The 20,319-nt window shown below is 47.0% G+C and overlaps 2 protein-coding genes across 2 annotated transcripts; both read left to right on the plus strand.

Moving 5' to 3' along the window:
* Positions 1–248: 248 nt before the first annotated feature.
* LOC136653564 (vomeronasal type-2 receptor 26-like) lies at positions 249–5,925 on the plus strand. Its single transcript, XM_066630456.1, has 4 exons — positions 249–406; positions 1,069–1,360; positions 3,066–3,195; positions 5,024–5,925. Exons 1-4 carry the CDS (start codon positions 249–251, stop codon positions 5,923–5,925), a joined length of 1,482 nt encoding a protein of 493 aa, XP_066486553.1.
* Positions 5,926–12,237: 6,312 nt separating this feature from the next.
* On the plus strand, positions 12,238–19,421 carry LOC136653565 (vomeronasal type-2 receptor 26-like). The gene is made up of 4 exons (XM_066630457.1): positions 12,238–13,020; positions 13,645–13,872; positions 16,062–16,188; positions 18,520–19,421. Exons 1-4 carry the CDS (start codon positions 12,238–12,240, stop codon positions 19,419–19,421), a joined length of 2,040 nt encoding a protein of 679 aa, XP_066486554.1.
* The last annotated feature ends 898 nt before the right edge of the window (positions 19,422–20,319 follow it).

Below are 20,319 nucleotides of genomic sequence, written 5' to 3' on the forward strand. Positions count from 1 at the left end.
AGAAAGGGTGTAGCTCAGTGGGAAACCAGGTCCATTCCATTTACAGCGTATTCTTTACAACTGCAAGGCCTCTGGTTCGAAAGAGGCTCATACTTTAGACCAGGGGTTTCCAAAGTTTTTGGCAGGAGGGCCACATCAGCTCTCTGTCACTGTGTCGGGGGCCAGGGGAAAAAAGAATTAATTTACATTTAAAATTTGAATAAATTTACATAAGCTTACATAAATGAATATATTAAAGATGAACTTATATGAATGAAGGAACATCTTGCAATAGCGTCTTGCAGTTGCAGTTGCGTCAGGCCAGTGTGGGCTTCAACAAATTTCTGGAGGGCCAGAGGCTCATTGAAGACCGGGGGCTCCCGGAGAGCCGCATTGAGAGGCCGCAAGTGCCACAAGTGGCCCCAGGGTCGGGGTTTGGGCACTGCTGCCTTAGATGTTAGGGAGATGATAGCAGAACTGCATCTTTTTGCATTCATTCACGCGGTACCCAGAACAAAATGTCACCCCATGATCTGGGAAGCTGGGTGCCAGTGGCATTGCTAGAGGCGGAGCAATGCACTAAGTTTGCTCCTCCCACCTGGAATGGCTCCAAACCGGAAGGGGAGGGGACACTTGCAGACTGCAGTGAGGCTCCCTGTAAAACCTAGTGCTTTGCACCCCCTCTAGTTATGCCATTGTCACCTGCCATTCTCATTCCTGCTTCTCTCCCACTCATGCCTTCTCCCCTTTGCCTTGCCTTTTCAGCCCATCTGCCTTCTGCCTGCCTGCCCCCTTCTCTCGCTCCCTCCCCTTGTCCCTGATATGCTGCAGGCATAAAGAGTCTCCATGCAGACAGTCAAGTCAGAACAGGGGTCAGGCTTCTGATCGCCTTTGCAGCTTCTCTGTATTGGTCTCAGACATTCTGATTTGCTTTTCTTCCATTAAATCAGGACAGATCACCCTGTTTCCATAAAATCTTTTCAAATTTCAACAACCTTCTCTGAGCCACACCGCTCCAGAGTTTGGATAGAATAATGATATGTATTGTTTATAATTCATTGGTGAATGAATGCCAACTTCTGCTGTCAGGGTGGTGACAAAATTCTATCAGCACGTCCTGGCTTTGGCATTTGCGGTAGATGAGCTCAACAGGAAGACAAACATTTTGCCCAACATCACCCTTGGATTTCACATCTATGACAGCTACAGCGATGTGACCTTGACCTATCGCACCCTGTTGGACCTGCTCTTCAAGTCCCAAAGATTCCTCCCCAACTACAAATGTGAGAGGCAGAAAAAACTCCTAGCTGTCATCGGGGCACTTGAGTCTGATAACTCCTTCTACCTGGCTGACGTCTTAGGTCTGTTCAAGATTCCACAGGTAAGATCTTATTCTCGAGGACAGGGGACTCAATACTCTCACATGCGATTCAACTCTTTTCATGACCTGTGATGATTTTGCATTCCAGAAAGAGGGCATGTGGCTGAATTAAAAACAGGGGATTGTTTGGAAATCAAATTAAATGGAGAATCATGGGGTCTGGGATGTCTAGTGGGTTTCTTTCAGGGATGTGTGGTGGGTAGGGAGGCAGGTGAGGCACAGCCTCCCCACCAGAGTCCTTCAAAAAGCATCCCTGTCATGTGAGATGCACTAACAACCCATGTGCTCTGCTGGGGAGACTCTGCCTTACCTGCTTCCCCATTCTTCACATGTCCCTGATGCTTGGGTTGTGAGTGCCTGCATGTGGCAGGGACGCTCTTCGAAGGAGTCCAGTGGGGAGTCCTATACGCCTATAAGTTTGAAATTAAAAATACAGTAAAGCAAAAATTAGCCACATCCACAATGCATTCTTTACAAAAACTGCTTAAAATGGTTTCCGTCTTGGAGGGTCTGGGAGCATTGAATAAAGAAGCAGTCGTATAGGACACATGCACCGAGAAACTCATCTTGCACCTGCATCATACCTGTAAATTTCCTTCTTAGCTCACATATGGCTCGTTTGCTCCAGAAGAAAAGGATACAACAAAAAGTCCCTCCTTTTACCGCATGGTCTCCAATGAAGACCAACAGTATAAGGGGATAATCCAGTTACTACGGCATTTTGGATGGACGTGGATTGGGCTGTTGGTGGTGGACGATGACAGTGGAGACCACTTCTTGCAGGTTGTCGAACCAATGCTTTCTAAGGGTCAAATCTGTTCAGCTTTTTCAAAAAGAATCCAAAAACAAGGCCGTTTCCCTGCCATGAGTGAACTTACGGGCATGGTGGACAGTATTTGTAAGCCTCTCATGGACAAAAAAGTCAGGATAGTTCTTTCCTATGGTGACACTACAGCCTTTATGTGGCTAATTACGTTCCTTTTACTATCAGACCTTGAAGAACATGGATGCATTGGAAAAGTGTGGATTACAACAGGCCAGATTGATTTTGCATTAAGTGGATTTATAAGGGGTTGGGACTTTGCAATGTTTGAAGGCGCCATTTCATTTGCAATTCACTCAAACGAACCTGGTGGCTTCCAGTCCTACCTTCAGAACATAAGGCTTTCCGGAACCCAAGGAAATGGCTTTTTCAAAGACTTCTGGGAGCAAGCCTTTAGCTGCTCATTTCCAGGTCTCAATGCATCCTCCAATGCTGATGAAGTATGTACTAAGGAGGAGAATCCGGAGAGCCTTCCTGCGGCTGTCTTTGAAATGCGCATGACTGGCCACAGCTATGGGATCTATAATGCTGTTTATGCAGTGGCACATGCTTCACATGCATTATACTCATCTAGATTCACACACAGAGCAAGGACACGGGGTAAAAGACGTGACCTCCAAGATCTCCAACCGTGGAAGGTAATGTGCCCACAACAGCATTACTTGGTTTGCATGGACACATTTGTAGAGCATTATGTTCCATGAATAAATAGTTAAATAATAGGCACACCTTATTCATTGACAAAGTGGGAGGTTCATATTTTCTCATCCAGTTGGAGCCTCATAAACATAAAGCTGTGTAAGATGGAAATATATAAAAGCAGAGCACTGAGACTTCAGCTGAAAATTCTTATCCCCCCCCCCTTTTCTTCTTCTCTAATAGGTCCACTCATTTCTTCACAGTATTTCCTTTAACAACTCAGCAGGAGAAACCGTCTCCTTTAATGAGAACAAGGAGATGGTCGCCGGATTTGATGTTGTGAATATCGCCGTCTTCCCCAACAATTCCTTCCGTAAAGTGAAAGTTGGGAGAGTGGACCCCAATGGTCTTGAAGGAGAAGAATTGATCATCAACGAGGATCTAATCATTTGGCACAGGTGTTTCAACCAGGTGTGCATTCAAGGATCTACAGGGTGGCCACTCCATCATTGGGACATGGGATTTGCTGCAAATGGTATAAAAAAATCAGATATCCACCATCCTTATTCCCATAGCATGCAACAAGGTATATCCAGATATCCTAGCATAGTCCACACTTGCAATTGTTCCATAGTGACTGTATTCATATATTTACTATTCCCAAGTCTGGAGATTCCCTCTTGCTATAATGGCTAGTAAGGATGCATCTAAGCTAGTGGCCATCATCACATCTCCTGGCAATGAATTCTATACATTAATTCACTGTGGTGTGAACTAATCTCCCCCCCCCCCATCCTGAGTTCACTGCTAGTCAAATACATTGGATCACCCAAGTTCTAGTTTAATGAAATAGGAAGAACGACTCCCCCATCAAGCAGAATTGTATCCATTTTGCATTTATTGTGTTAGACTGCAGACCAATCATTGTTCTTCGTCGGAGGCCCTCAGCTGAGTAGTCAATGCCTTTTCTCCAGTCCCCAGTCTCTCCTGAGCCATGAAACCCACTGCTGAATGAATCCCTGCAGTTCTCAGGAAATTACTGCAGACGTTTTTGCATGCAGTGTGTCCCGTATTCTTCCAGGCCAATTCTTCTCAAGTAGGTTGGGCCATAGTTTTTTTAAATTGGTTTTTCCTAGGGCTGAACAGAAACCTCAGCCCCAGTCTATTTTCTGGGCTGCAAGGACAGACCCTGTTTTTTTTGCCAGTTTCTCAGCATGATGCTCCAAGTCTTCCCCTGCTGCCCTGGAAACTGAGAGGGAAAATCAATTTCCTTCTGCTGCTGTGATTCTTCTGTGCCTCTTGTCAGCCACAAAAAGTTCAGAACATTTGGGGAAGAGTTGGAGGGGGTCATTTCATCTCCCTTCTCAATTGTAGCCAAAGGATAGTCCTGGCCATAGAGCTCTTCAGTAATTCCTTCTTATGCTAAATACCTTCATTTTTTTTTTAATGGAAAGGTACTGCCCCTTTCGGCATGTACTAACTCCTGTGACCCTGGGTACCAGAAGAAGAAGAAAGAAGGGGAGAAATTTTGCTGCTTTGATTGTGATCCATGTCCTGATGGGAAAATTTCAGTACAAAAAGGTGGGTTCCATACATGGTGTGGCAGCTGCTTCACTGCTCTGCAAGCTGCCACTGGGGCAAAGTTAGATGGCCACATGCTGACCATGGCCCTCTGGACACTAGCCATTGACTCGGTTTGTTGGCAGCAGGATTGTGTCAGGCAGACTGGCCATTGATTGCGATCTGTTGGCAGAAGTGTTGAGTCAGGATTGGGCCAGGTCGTGGATGGAGTGGCAATGGGATGGGGCAGATCTGAACAGCAGTGCTGACCACCTGTTCCAGAAACCCTGTCCCAGGCTTGTCACATCCCCTGCAGCACAGTGGATCCACACCAGCAAAAGAGCAGAAGTAAATCTGAGGAGGCTCATTCGGGAACATGCGGGGTGGAGGAGTTCAACTACTAACTTGTCCCAGGCAGCCTTCCCTGTATACAGGCTGGTGAAAGTGAGGATAGGGCTGTAAAAGTAGCAGCATAATAAGAAATGTGAAAATGCATCTTCATATAAAGCCGGCTTGAAATGCAGAACTAGCAAAGGAAGGATCACTAAGAGGAGTGACTTCCAGTCCAGAAGAAGTTGTGAGAATTGGTTCCAATTTGCATATGAATGAACTCTGTGATGACCACACATCTTGTTTTCCAGACACGTCGGACTGTTTCAGATGCCCAGAAGATCAATATCCAAACAAGGACAGAGATGGATGCATCCCCAAAGTGATCAGCTTTCTATCACCTGAAGAACCTTTAGGGATGAGTTTAGCCTCTCTTGCTCTGTTGTTTTCCCTGGTTACAACTGTGGTACTTGGAACCTTTATGAAGCACAAAGACACCCCCATCGTCAAAGCCAACAACCGAGACATCACCTACGTTCTCCTCCTCTCACTCCTCCTCTCTTTCCTCTGTTCTTTACTCTTTCTTGGACAACCTTGCAAGGTGACCTGCGTCCTCCGACAATCTGCTTTTGGCATCATCTTCTCGGTGGCCATTTCTTGTGTGTTGGCCAAAACCATCACTGTGGTGGTAGCCTTCGTGGCCACCAAACCAGGGTCCAGCATGAGGAAGTGGGTGGGGAAGAGAATGGCCAACTCCATTGTCCTTTCCTGCTCCCTGATCCAAGCAGGCATTTGTGGGGTGTGGCTGGCAACCTCTCCCCCATTCCCAGATTTAGACATGCAGTCAATGAAAACGGAGATCACAGCAGAATGTAATGAAGGGTCTATAACAATGTTTTATCTTGTCTTGGGCTACCTGGGACTCCTCTCTATCATCAGCTTCACTGTGGCTTTCCTGGCCAGGAAGTTGCCGGATTCCTTTAACGAAGCCAAGTTCATCACCTTCAGCATGCTGGTCTTTTGCAGTGTTTGGTTGACTTTTGTCCCCACCTACCTGAGCACCAAGGGGAAATACTTGGTGGCTGTGGAGATCTTCTCCATCTTAGCCTCCAGTGCTGGCTTATTGGGTTGTATCTTTTTCCCCAAGTGTTACATTATTGTGCTGAAGCCCGAACTGAACAATAAGAAGCAGTTCATGAGAAGAAAAATATAGGGAATGGTGGTTGTGGGATGTTACTGAAGCCAGATCCACCTTTTCTAGATAGGGTCACCATTTGCTTACCAATCCAGTCTAGTGTCAAAATAGTCCTAGGCACCAAAATTACCTGGATATCCAGACATGTTCCTTAAGCACAAGTCAACCCACTGGCAACAGATTGGACCACACAATTCAAACCAGAAGTTCTTCCAATCCAGAGTGCTTCCATTTTTCCTCATCAAAAGCAGAACTGCTTGTTTTATATATTTATATATTTCCTTCCTGCCATGTAGAGCTTCCATGTCACAATTATGGCTTTCACTCAATGACACATGATTCACAAGGAAAAAACAAATATCAAGGAACAGGGAATTTAAAACTAATGTTGCTTTTTCAAACTGCTGCCAAGCTCCTGGTACAATGGTCAACAGAGTCTCAGGTGGTGGTCTGAACCAATGGGGTAAGCAGGAATCCAGGTCAGCAATCAGGCTGGAGCAGGAAGGGAATTGTATTACTGGTACTGCAGAGGCAGGTTTATTGAGAAATTTGCCCACATTCTGTGCATTGCCCATTTCTGTTCTTGGGGCTCAGAAGAAATGGAATATTTTGTGTGTTGACTTTAAAATGTCCTGTAACTCATCAGCGAGGAGCAGATGTCTTCTGCAGATATTGTAAGAACAGAAGAGCCCCGCTGTATCAGGCCAAAGGCCCATCTCGTCCAGCTTCCTGTATCTCACAGCGGCCCACCAAATGCCCCAGGGAGCACACCAAATAACCTCATCCTGGTACCCTCCCTTGTGTCTGGCATTCTGACGTAGCCCACTGTGGGCACGGCCAATCAGTTGGATCAATGATTTGTGTCTAACAGATATCAAAAAGCATCTGCCAAATCAACTATGTTCATTTTAACATGATTCCAATCTTATGATGCCTTGACCAAGTCTTGTGTTGTGAGTTGCAATGGCTGCTGTGATGAAGACTAATTATTAATTATTATTAGTAATAATTAATAATAATAATAATTAATAAACTAATCAGTAATATATTAATTATATTCTGCCCTTTAAGGTTTTGTTGTTGTTGTTATCTTGCATTTCTATTATGGCCTCTGTTTCAGCTTATGTACCCTTAGAACAGGGGTGCTCAAACTTTCAACTTTAGGGATGCTGGACCTTTAACAAGTGTATAGAAGAGAGAATTTCAGCAGGTGCAGCTTGTCATCTGTGGGATGACAGGTTGCACCTGCTGCAATTCTCTCTTCTATACACTTCTAAGTCCTATACACTTCTATACGCTTCTAAGTCTCTCTTCTATACACTTCTACACTATACTCTTCTAAGGTCCAGCATCCCTAAAGTTGAAAGTTTGAGCACCCCTGCTGTAGAACTATTACGTAGCCCTCGAAGGGCACCAGAGCTACAGAGCTGCTCCGGTCCCCTTCAGAGGGTTCAGGTGGAGCCCAGTCTGGCTCAACGCAGCTCTAGAACCAGAGCATTACTCCAGAGCCAGAACGTTACTCCAGAACATTGACATAGCTCTCTTGTCACTATCCTGACACTCCCATAGAATCAGGCACTGATTTTCAAATCCAGGCATTGCGATGCCCCAACCAGAGAGCCCTGATCATTTTCCCCTTAAGGGGTGGGGACAGGGGGAGGCAGCGACATGATCCCAGGATTGTGTTGCTAAGGGGGCTGTAGGGACTGGGATGTGCTCACCATCCCTGCAGCAGCCTCCTGGGGTGGGGGGGAGCCCTGCAGGAGTGTCTGCAGGTCTCCCCAGGTCTTAAAAAATGAAAGGGCAGTGATCGCGCTCCACTTTGGTTTTACAATTTCACTTTTAAAGCTGCGTTTTCACTTTCTAAGCTGTGGGGAGCCCTGCAGATGCTCAAGCAGGGCTCCCCGTACCCCAGAGAGGCTGCTGCACGAATTGATGAGTACATCCCAGTCCTTGCAGCCCCCATAGCGATGCAATCCTGGGGATTGCTTTGCTGCCTCCCCCAGACCCCCGCAAGGACTTGCTGTGGCTCAAACTCTCCCAGAGAGCTTGAGAACCGCTTGAATAAGGACATAATAAAAGCCCACCTGTTGGCTTTAAGCTAGTCTTTGGGCCGTCCTTGTTTCCAGCAAGCATTGGGAGAGACCCTGTAACACTGATTTCCCCAAGGGGGGGAGGGATGCTGAGCTATGATCTCTCTTCTCTCCATTGGCAGCCATTGTGGGCATACAGCCAACCCTCTCACGGATTTCTCGGACCAAGCACTCTCCAGCCATTGGCAGAAGGGAAGGGGGCCTTGGTGTGACCCAGAAATGACTTCCATGAACGCCATAGACTGACCTGCGGTCCTCCAGCTTGCCATGCAAAAGTAAGGGAAACGTTTTCATTTTTATAAAAACTTGTTTAAACTTTAAATATATATTTTAAATGTCCCTTTAAAGACATTGTTTTTTTTCAAAAGGAACTCAACATGGATGGCCACGGCCATCTGCTTTGAGTCAAATCCACTGATCCAAAATCTGTGGATGAAAAGGATGGGCCTGTATTTTATAGGGGAAACCCACCCCATAGTCAGTTGCCAATAGCAGCCCTACATCAGTGCACACACATATATGTGTATTGCCATGCGTGCCATGCGGGATATTGGCAGGGCTGTCTCTTTTACTGCATGAAATGAATATGTAAGTACTGCATTGAAAATATGTCAGACAATGGAAGCTTGGAATAATTCTAACAGAGAACTGTGTTAGAACTGAACTCCTTCAGAATGGGAAATATATTTTAATCATCATTGGCATCCTTCAGTCTCAGGAGACTCTGGTATCGCGCTCTGATAAGTGGTTCTGGAACAGCGTCTAGTGTGGCTGAAAAGGCCGATTCGGGAGTGACAATCCCTTCCGCACTGGGAACAAGTGCAGTCTGTCCCTGGTCTGTCTCCCTGGCTATGGGCCTTCCTTCTTTGCCTCTTAGCCTCAGTCTGTTGGCCAAGTGTCTCTTCAAACTGGGAAAGGACATGCTGCACAGCCTGCCTCCAAGCGGGCCGCTCAGAGGCCAGGGTTTCCCACCTGTTGAGGTCCACTCCTAAGGCCTTCAGATCCCTCTTGCAGATGTCCTTGTATCGCAGCTGTGGTCTACCTCTATTTTAATATTCATACCTGCATTTACTGTATTATAATACTACCTGTATTTTAATTTTAATATTTTAATACAGTGGCAGGAATCATCAGCACTAGAGCAGGTTTCATGTATGCAGAGGTAAGCATTAGAACATAAGAACATGAGGTGAGCCCCGTTGGATCAGGCCAGAGGCCCATCTAGTCCAGCTTCCTGTATCTCCCAGTGGCCCACCAGCTTCATCAGGGAGCACACAAGACACCCTGGTGCCGCTACCTCGTATCTGTCCTTCTGAGGCAGCCTACTTCTACAACCACAAGGTTGCACTTGGAGCCTGTGATGTACTTTTCCTCCAGAAATTTGTCCAATTCCGTTTTAAAGGCATCTAGGCCAGATGTCATCACCACATCCTGTAGCAAGGAGTTCCACAGGATAATTACCAAACCCCTAATGTCCAAACTCCTACAATGCTCAATCAGTGAATCCATAACTGGATCAATTCCACAGGGATCTAGACTAGGGTCTATAGGGTGATTAGGCAACAGTTCCGTTGGGGTGAAATAAGGTGGGAGGGGGTTGAGGGAGGTGAACAAGCATGTCATTCCCAGTTCTCCTGCAAAGATATCTTCCTCCCTCCCAATGTCAGCCCTAAATGAGGTTCTACTGTGGAGCTGTTATACTTGTCATGATGATGAAACTACATTCACTTGAGAAAGGGAATTAAGACACCTGTTTACTAGCAATGATGTAACTCTGTGAAAACTTTACAGCGGCAATTAACTCTCTCTGGCACTTATTGGAATGACTGTCATTTACGTCCCTTGCCAAGCTCCAGAAACAAGCTCCAAACAAGCCTGTAAGTGCTTATAAACCCTTCTGCTTGTTCCATTGTGGGCAAGAGGCAGGCAAGGCTCTGGTCTTTGCACAATTCTCCCCGCTTTTCAATTTGGCCCACTTGACAGCTGTCTAACTCAAATCAGGCTGATGCGAAGGATATGGCTACAACTAGAGGAGAAGCTCCTCTTGAGAGAAGCTGGGCTTGGAGGGTGTTGAGGTTGCTGGTGCTCCTGCTTCTCAAGAAGTGCAAACTGGAGAGCATAAAATGCCCTGCATGCAACCCCCTCCCCGTTCCACATGAATGGTACCAGCCAGGGGACCTCCTCATTGGTGGGATGGCTTCTCACATCATTTATGTCATGCCTGCAATGTCCTTCAAGAAAGATCCATCAGCCAGTGAAGGATTTGAGATTCCAATGTAAGCTGATTCTTCTCTGTTGTGTGCCAAGGACGTTTAGATGCAGGGCATGAGGAAGAGGATTGTCCCCTGTTGTTGACACTTAGGGCACAATCCTCACCAACTTTCCAGCATCAACATAAGGGCAGTGCAGCTCCAAGGCAAAGGAACAGACATTCCCCTACTCTGAGGAGGCCTGCATGACTGCCACCCAACTGCAGGAAGCAGCACACGTCCCATTGGCGCAGCTATGCCACTGCTGGGAAGTTGGTTAGGATTTGGGCCTTAGGGCACAATTCTCACCAGGTCTACTCAGAAGTAAGTCCTAAGTTGTTCAATGGGGCTTACTCTCAGGAAAGTGTGGTTAGGATTGCAGTGTGTTCTATGTTTTCTACTCTGCTTCCTATTCAATTCCTACTCCTTCTCAAAGAGAACTTTCTCTAGCTTGGAATTTGGTTCTCTCTCTCTCTCTCTCTCTCTGTGTGTGTGTGTGTGTGTCTGTGTCTGTGTGTCTGCTTGTCTTTTAATTTTACTGAATTTCCCAGCTGAGATGTAACTCTAAAAAGAAATCTGAGAAATTCAGTGGGAAAAGAACACTTTAAAAAAACCTTCTCCTGGAAAATGCAAACGAACCTAGTCAAGATGAGGGGAAACTGATAAAAAGAACTGGAAGGAGACAAAAAGCAAATATATTCAAAAGCATTTCCAGGGAAAAGAGGAGTTTGTGTTATGGCATTCAGTTACTGTGCAGAGAACATTTCTGTCCTTATGATTTGGAAATAGCTCTCAAGTCTGAACAAGGGCCAAGCTGCTGATCGCCTTTGCAGCTTCTCTGTATTGGTCTCAGACATTCTGATTTGCTTTTCTTCCATTAAAAGAAAAAATCAGGACAGATCACTGTGTTTCCATAAAATCTTTTCAAATTTAAACAGCCTTCTCTGAGCCACACTGCTCCAGAGTTTGGATAAAATAATGATATGTACTGTATATAATTCATTGGTGAATGAATGCCAACTTCTGCTGTCAGGGTGGTGACAAAATTCTATCAGCACGTCCTGGCTTTGGCATTTGCGGTAGATGAGCTCAACAGGAAGACAAACATCTTGCCCAACATCACCCTTGGATTTCACATCTATGACAGCTACAGCGATGTGACCTTGACCTATCGCACCCTGTTGGACCTGCTCTTCAACTCCCAAAGATTCCTCCCCAACTACAAATGTGAGAGGCAGAAAAAACTCCTAGCTGTCATCGGGGCACTTGGGTCTGATAACTCCTTCTACCTGGCTGACTTCTTAGGTCTGTTCAAGATTCCACAGGTAAGATCTTACTCTCGAGGAGAGGGGACTCAATACTCTCACATGCGATTCAAATCTTTTCATGACCTGTGATGATTTTGCATTTCAGAAAGAGGGCGTGTAGCTGAATTAAAAACGGGTTTGTTTGGAAATCTAATCAAACAGAGAATCATGGGGTCTGGGTTGTCTAGTGGGTTTCTTTCAGGGATGTGCGGTGGGTAGGGAGGCAGGTGAGGCACAGCCTCCCCACCAGAGTCCTTCAGAAAGCATCCCTGTCGTGTGAGGTGCACTAACAACCCATGCGCTCTGGTGGGGAGACTCTGCCTTACCTGCCCCCCCCCTTCACATGTCCCTAATGCTTGGGTTGTGAGTGCCTGCATGTGGCAGGGACGCTCTTCGAAGGAGTCCAGTGGGGAGTCCTATACGCCTATAAGTTTGAAATTAAAAATACATTACAACAAAAGTTAGCCACATGCACAATACATTCTTTACAAAAACTGCTTAAAAATAGTTTCCATCTTGGAGGGTCTGGGAGCATTGAATAAAGAAGCAGTCGTATAGGACACATGCACCGAGAAACTCATCTTGCACCTGCATCATACCTGTAAATTTCCTTCTTAGCTCACATATGGCTCGTTTGCTCCAGAAGAAAACGATACAACAAAAAGTCCCTCCTTTTACCGCATGGTCTCCAATGAAGACCAACAGTATAAGGGGATAATCCAGTTACTACGGCATTTTGGATGGACGTGGATTGGGCTGTTGGTGGTGGACGATGACAGTGGAGACCATTTCTTGCAGGTTGTCGAACCAATGCTTTCTAAGGGTCAAATCTGTTCAGCTTTTTCAAAAAGAATCCAAAAACAAGGCCGTTTCCCTGCCATGAGTGAACTTACGGGCATGGTGGACAGTATTTCTAAGCCTCTCATGGACACAAAAGTCAGGGTAGTTCTTTTCTATGGTGACACTACAGCCTTTATGTGGCTAATTACGTTCCTTTTACTATCAGACCTTGAAGAACATGGATGCATTGGAAAAGTGTGGATTACAACAGGCCAGGTTGATTTTGCAGTAAATGGCTTTACAAGGGGTTGGAACTTTGCAATATTTGAAGGTGCCATTTCATTCGCAATTCATTCAAATGAACCTGGTGACTTTCAGTCCTATCTTCAGAATGTCAGACTTTCCTGGACCCAAGAAAATGGGTTTTTCAAAGACTTCTGGGAGCAAGCCTTTAGCTGCTCATTTCCAAGTCCCCATGTATCAGCAAATGCTGAGAAAATATGTAGCCTGAAGGAGAAGTTGGAGAGCCTTCCTGGACCTGTTTTTGAAATGAGCATGACAGGCCACAGCTATGGGATCTACAATGCTGTCTGTGCCATAGCGCATGCTTTGCACCTATGTAGATCCAAGCACAGAGCAACAGTGGGGGGTAGAGTGACACTTCAAGATCTCCAGCCTTGGCAGGTAATGTTACCACAATGGAATCACTTGGTGTACATAATTACATTTATGCAAACCAAAGCAGAATCTTATGCTCTATGATCAACTTGAAATTGTGTGCACAGGCAACAGCTGGAGGGTTGAGGGGTATCACATTTGCTCCTTTAGAACTTGAAACAAGGTCAGCCAGTAGCGTAGCAAGCAGGGGTAGGTGATGTGCCCTGGGAGAGGTGATGGGTGCAGCACTTCAGCCCACATCGAGTGAAGGCCCCTGCCACATTTGGTAGTGCGTTGGCCCTCCTGCCCTCCCTGAGGCTCCAAACAGCTGGAAATGGCCATCCTGGAAGAGATTCGTCAATGTCATGATAACATCATCCTGTCAGCACCAAATCACTTCCAGGTGCTGCACATTGCTCTGGGTAAGTATGGGTGTATTGCACAGCAAAGGGAGTGTGACATCTGCCCCGGGCAGCGCTTGCACTGGTGACACAGCTGAGGGCAGCTATACTTTTTCTGACCTCTCCATCCACTGAGTGACTTAAAGTTTCTTCGTTGTGAATGTATTTGTGAATCTGTTGTCTCTAATCACTTTGGCCTTATTCTTCCAACCTATAGTCATCCATTTGTTACCTCTTTTCTTTCCAATAGCTCCACCCGTTTCTTCAAGCCATCTCATTTAACAACGCTGCTGGAGAAAGAATCTCTTTCAATGATGACAGGGAGGTGGTGACTGGATTTGATATCCTGAACATACTCGTTTTCCCAAACACCTCCTTTCTTAAACTGAAAGTTGGAAGTGTGGATCCCAGTGTTCTTGCAGGAGAGGAATTTGTCATTCAAGGGGATATGATTGTTTGGCACAGGTGTTTTAACCAGGTGTGAATTCCAGGACTCAGTGGTCAGGATCAGTAGCAGATCTCCCCAGCCCTGTGCCCTAGGGCAGTGGTGCCCAAACCCCAGCCCGGGGGCCACTTGCGGCCCTCAGGGACTCACAATCTGGCCCGCGGGGAGCCCCTAGTCTCCAATGAGCATCTGGCCCTCCAGAGACTTGCTGGAGCCCATGCTGGCCTGACACAACTGCTCTCAGTGTGAAGATGACTGTTTGACCTCTTGAATGAGCTGTGGGACAAGGGTTCCCTCCACTGCTTGCTGTTTCACATCTGTGATGTAGCAGTGGCAGTGAAGGAAAGGCTAGCCTTGCTTTGTGCAAGGATTTGTATAGGCTTTGAGTTATTGCAAGACCTTCATTCATTCATACAAATTCCATCTCTAATATATTCATTTATGTAAATTTATTCAAATTGGAAATGTAAATCAATTCGGCCCCCCCGACAAAGTGTCAGAGAGATGATGTGGCCCTCCTGCCAAAAACTTTGGACACCCCTGCCCTAGGGCAAAGGTTCGCGATGGTGCCTCCGAGGAGACGCTGCCGCACCCCACGTGCAAATCCACCCACACACACTTATCTGGAGTGCACGGCGCCTGAAGCTTCCCAGACACTTTAAACAGCATCCAGCAAACCAGAAGCACAGTTTCTAACCCTGCTGGGAGCCTCAGAGGCAGGTTTGCAGCCCAGGTCTGCAGAATGACAAACAGATAAAATTTATTATACACTTGTTTCTCCAGGGTAGAGTGGAAAGCAATCAAAATGTGTGCTTAAAAAGTGCATGTGAGTTTCTGGACCAAATGAACCTAAACACATTTGAATATAAAGCTGCATACATGTTAGCCTGCAAGTCAAAAAAAAATGTGCAGATTACCTTTGAAAAGGTATTGTTGGCAACCTTCAGTCTCGAGAGACTCTGGTATCGCGCTCTGAATGGTGGTTCTGGACCAGCGTCTAGTGTGGCTGAAAAGGCCAATTCGGGAGTGACAATCCCTTCCACACTGGGAGAAAGTGCAGTCTGTCCCTGGTCTGTCTCCCTGGCTATGGGTCTTCCTTCTTTGCCTCTTAGCCTCAGACTGTTGGCCAAGTGTCTCTTCAAACTGGGAAAGGCCATGCTGCACAGCCTGCCTCCAAGCAGGCTGCTCAGAGGCCAGGGTTTCCCACTTGTTGAGGTCCACTCCTAAGGCCTTCAGATCCCTCTTGGAGATGTCCTTGTATCGCAGCTGTGGTCTACCTGTAGGGCGCTTTCCTTGCACGAGTTCTCCATAGAGGAGATCCTTTGGGATCCGGCCATCATCCATTCTCACGACATGACCGAGCCAACGCAGGCGTCTCTGTTTCAGCAGTGCATACATGCTAGGGATTCCAGCATGTTCCAGGACTGTGTTGTTTGGAACTTTGTCCTGCCAGGTGATGCCGAGGATGCGTCAGAGGCAGCGCATGTGGAAAGCGTTCAGTTTCCTCTCTTGTTGTGAGCGAAGAGTCCATGACTCACTGCAGTACAGAAATGTACTTAGGACGCAAGCTCTGTAAAGTGAACAGTTACAAAACTACTTGTTTTAGTGACTGAAATGATTTAGTTAAAATATTATTAAATAGTTAATTTTTTTAACCCTCGTGCAAGGAAGACTTAGGCACGGGGCCCAATTGAGAACAATCATTCTCAGGGCTAAGAAGAAACTTCACAGTCCTTCTTTGTGGACTGCAATGAGTACAGCCACAAAAGAAACAAATATAAGGGAAATTTGGGAAGGGTGTGTCATGTGATTGAGAACTCTAGATTGGCATGAAGATCCCATGGTGGGAAAACCAGGCTCCACCAATCAGCTGGGTGGTGGAGTGACAGTTAGTGGTGTCATCAGGTGTCACTGAGGAGTAGAGCCTCTACCTGACAAATGTTAAGGTCATATTTCTAAGCAAGACAAGGTAGAATTAACTTAGTGGAAGGGCAGACCACACACCGCTTTTGTTTACCTTCTTTGCTTTGGTGCAAAGAAAACCTAAAGTGCACCCAGGCTAAGTGGGTTTCCAATACCACCTGAAGGTGGAGCTCTCCCAATATGAGGAGGAGGCAGAAAGTGGGCATTTTACCCCCCCCCCCATAGACATTGTCTTTCCAATGATATTGCTCAGCTTTCTTTCTATCCAAAAGTCCTTCATTTTTTTTTTTAACGGACAGGTGCTCCCCCTCTCTGTGTGTAATGATTTCTGCCCCCCTGGCTACCAGAAAAGAACAAAAGAAGGAGAGAAATTTTGCTGCTATGACTGTGTTCCATGCCCAGAAGGCAAGATTTCGAGACAGAAGGGTAGGTGTCGTCACACACCAACATAGGTATTGTTGAATGCGCTACAGCCCCACTCTATGGGCCATTTAGGTGGGTGGAACTCCTGTTCTGCCACAAATGGTGGGGCAGTGCTGCAAATCAGCCCTACTGTGTTCCATGGGACCATCAGCACAAACATCTGTGGATCCTACATGGGCAGCAGACACCTCACTGGACACCTCACTGGAGCAGGGAGGTCGGTGGCGTGGGCAGTTCAGGGACAGTTTAGGAGAGGTTTGGGACAGGAAGGGGGAGATTCAGGAACTGAAGAGGTAGATCCCAGTGGCAGCAGCATATGCCAGAATTCTCTAACCTTTTTCACTGCCAGACAGGACCACCTGCCTCTCCTCAGACGTACACAAGCAAAATGCCTGGTGTAGGTCTGAGGAGACTCACAAGCGAACAGGTAGCCTATCAGTAGGGAAGAGTGTCCCCCCCCATCTCTTATTGTTGGCAACCTTCAGTCTCGAGAGACTATGGTATCGCACTCTGAATGGTGGTTCTGGAACAGTGTCTAATGTGGCTGAAAAGGCCAGTTCGGGAGTGACAATCCCTTCCACGCCGGGAGCAAGTGCAGTCTGTCCCTGGTCTGTCTCCCTGGCTATGGGCCTTCCTTCTTTGCCTCTTTGCCTCAGTCTGTTGGCCAAGTGTCTCTTCCAACCGGGAGAGGCCATGCTGCACAGCCTGCCTCCAAGCGGGCCGCTCAGAGGCCAGGGTTTCCCACCTGTTGAGGTCCACTCCTAAGGCCTTCAGATCCTTCTTGCAGATGTCCTTGTATCGCAGCTGTGGTCTACCTGTAGGGCGCTTTCCTTGCACGAGTTCTCCATAGAGGAGATCCTTTGGAATCCGGCTATCATCCATTCTCACGACATGACTGAGCCGACGCAGGTGTCTCTGTTTCAGCAGTGCATACATGCTAGGGATTACAGCTCATTCCAGGACTGTGTTGTTTGGAACTTTGTCCCGCCAGGTGATCTCTTATTGACTTCATGGTCAAACCCCCTCCCCCCCACCACCACCACAGCATACAGGGCAGGTTCTGTCAGCATGGCTTCATCAAATATCTGGCACAGTGTCGAGGGCCAGGAAAAAAAATAAATATAAAATTTAAATAAATACATTAGAGATGGAACTTAGTTTGATGAATAAATGAATGGGCTCAAATGTCAAAGATTTCTGCAAGCACCAAAACAGCCCAAGAAATAAAGCACACACTTAAATGAACTCCCATTCACAACTGGTTGTGTTTGGTCAACTGGGTCAGAGACTTAGGAGATCAGAGGCTGGCCGCGGGCCAGATAGAGGCTGGCCACAGGCTGCATCTGGCCCCCCGGGTTGGGGTTTGGGGACCCCTGCCTTAGATCATACATGTTTACCTAATATGGAGTTCAAGAAAGGAGATCATGCTCAGATGGGGTCGTGACACTCTTCAAGCAGTGCACGTGCTTTTGTGAACCAGCCTGTCTGATAAAAGAAATGGGAAATCTAAACTGGGCCCCGAAGCTCTGCCTCATTGCACCTGAACAGTCCTTTTCCTCTTCATATGATTTAGTTTTGGTGCATTCAGAACAATAACTCTCAATGCACACTGACCTCTATGGTCTTCTCCATGGTCTTCACCTCTTGTGAAGCTTCACTTCCAGCTTCTGGGAGACACCTCCAGGTTCTGCGGACCTGTTTCTAGTAAGGAAGCCAGAGGAAGAGGGACAGGCAATTTGTTAATATAGACTCTTGCCCTAAAAACAGAGCCACACAACTCAGAAGAATTTTACAGCTCTCTCCAAATTCCTGCAGACCTTTCATGATACACCAATGTGCTGTTGTGCTGTGTGTCGCAGTGGTGCTTGTAAGAACCCACCCCACCTTGACATTATTTATTTTATTTTTCACATTTTTATACCTCCCTTCCTCCAAAGAGCTCAGGGCAGTGCACACAGCTGCTCCCCTCCTGTTGTCTTCACAACAACCCTGTGAGGTAGGTGAGGCTGAGAGAAAGTGACTGGCCCAAGGTCCCCCAGGAAGCTTCGTGGCTGAGGGGGGATTCGAACCTGGATCTTCCAGGTCTAAGTCCACCTCTCAAACCGCTACACCATCCTGGCTCTCTGTCCTCTGTCCCCTGCTGCAAGTACCTGAGAAAGTGCTTGGAACAGAGTGCAAAAGCAGTTGAATGCGGAGGTCTGTGAATGCTGACAGCCTGCACAAAATTTTACAATTTAAATATATTGATAGTGACAATGTCCCCACTTTGAAGAGAATTGGTCTACATTCATAGATGCGCTTCTTCTGTAAATATTATTATTAAATTTTTTTCAGATATGACAGACTGTTTCAAATGCCCGGGAAATCAGTATCCAAGCAAGAACAGAGACGGATGCATTGATAAAGTTATACACTTTCTGTCGTATGAAGAACCTTTAGGGATCGGTTTGACTTCAGTGTCCTTTTCTTTTTCCTTGATCACAATGCTGACCCTCGCAACTTTTATTAAGCACAAAGAGACCCCCATAGTCAAAGCCAACAACAGGGATATCACCTATGCCCTCCTTGTCTCCCTCCTGCTCTGCTTCCTTTCCTCTTTGCTCTTTCTTGGACAACCTACAAAAGTGACCTGCCTTCTCCGGCAATCTGTTTTTGGCATCATCTTCTCGGTGTCCGTTTCTTGTGTGTTGGCCAAAACCATCACTGTGGTGGTAGCTTTCATGGCCACCAAACCAGGGTCCAGCATGAGGAAGTGGGTGAGGAAAAGACTGGCCTACTTCATTGTCCTTTCCTGCTCCCTGATCCAAGCAGGGATTTGTGGGGTGTGGCTGGCAACTTCTCCTCCATTCCCAGATTTAGACATGCAGTCACTGACTGTGGAGATCACAGCAGAATGTAATGAAGGGTCTGTAACAATGTTTTATTTGGTCCTGGGCTACCTGGGACTTCTCTCCATCATCAGCTTCACGGTGGCTTTCCTGGCCAGGAAGTTGCCAGACACTTTCAATGAGGCCAAGTTCATCACCTTCAGCATGCTGATGTTTTGCAGTGTTTGGTTGTCCTTTGTCCCTACCTTTCTAAGCACCAAAGGGAAATACATGGTGGCTGTGGAGGTCTTCTCCATCCTGGCCTCCAGTGCTGGCTTACTGGGCTGCATCTTTTTCCCCAAGTGCTACATCATTTTGTTGAGACCAGAAATGAATAACAAAAAGCAACTAAGGATGAGAAAGAATTAAGGAATACAGGGTCTGTGTGTGTGTGTGTGTGTGTGTGTGTGTGTGTGTGTGTGTGTTTTCTTAGGTGCAAAGTTAGGTGCAAAGTTTCTTAGGTGCAAAGCAACATTTGAGCTATGCTGTTGCAGACCCTGTAATCCACCACTCCTGGTAAGTTGGCGGTGGGGGCATGTCCTGGTAGGAGAGGGGAGAATGTAGGGGTGGATCAGGGATGGGAGGGAGTGGATCCCAGGATGCTCCGGAATCCTATTCTCTCTTCTTCACCAGATCCCTCCCTTTTTCTCTCCTTCAACGTACACCAGCTATAGCTGGCATAGGTCTGAGGAATCCTGTAGGCCAGGGCTTCTCAAACTGTTGCGACACCTCAGCCTGAGGGCCCTGGACTCTGCCCCCTTCAGGGGCAGGGGGAGGCAGCGGGTAGGCAGTGACGTGACCCCCAGGATTGCATCATTAACTAGCTGCAGGGACTGGCATTTACTCACCAGTCCTTGCAGCAGCGTCCTGGGGGTGTGGGGAGCCCTGCCAAGCATCTGCAGGGCTCCCCATGTCTTTGAAAGTGAAAGCGCAGCTATTACACTCCACCTCCGCAAAACCAGAAGTGGAGCACAATCACTCTGCTTTCAATTTCTGGGGACGCCCTGCAGGTGCTTGTGCAGGGACTGTAAGGAAACGCCGGTCTCTGCAGCCTCTGAACGACACAATTCTGGGGATGGTGCCACTGCCTTCCCCCTGCCCTTGCTGCCTTCCCCACTCCCCTGCAAAGGCTTAGTGGCTCTCAAATTCTCCCAGAGAGTTTGAGAACCACTGCCATAGGCCATCATAAGGTCTATAGAGAGGTAGGGGAAAAATATGTTTTCCTTACTTGTCCCAGGCCTCCTGATCACCCTACTTACCACAGATG

This window comes from Tiliqua scincoides, chromosome 5, assembly GCF_035046505.1.
Source record: "Tiliqua scincoides isolate rTilSci1 chromosome 5, rTilSci1.hap2, whole genome shotgun sequence".
Taxonomy (NCBI): Eukaryota; Metazoa; Chordata; class Lepidosauria; order Squamata; family Scincidae; genus Tiliqua; species Tiliqua scincoides.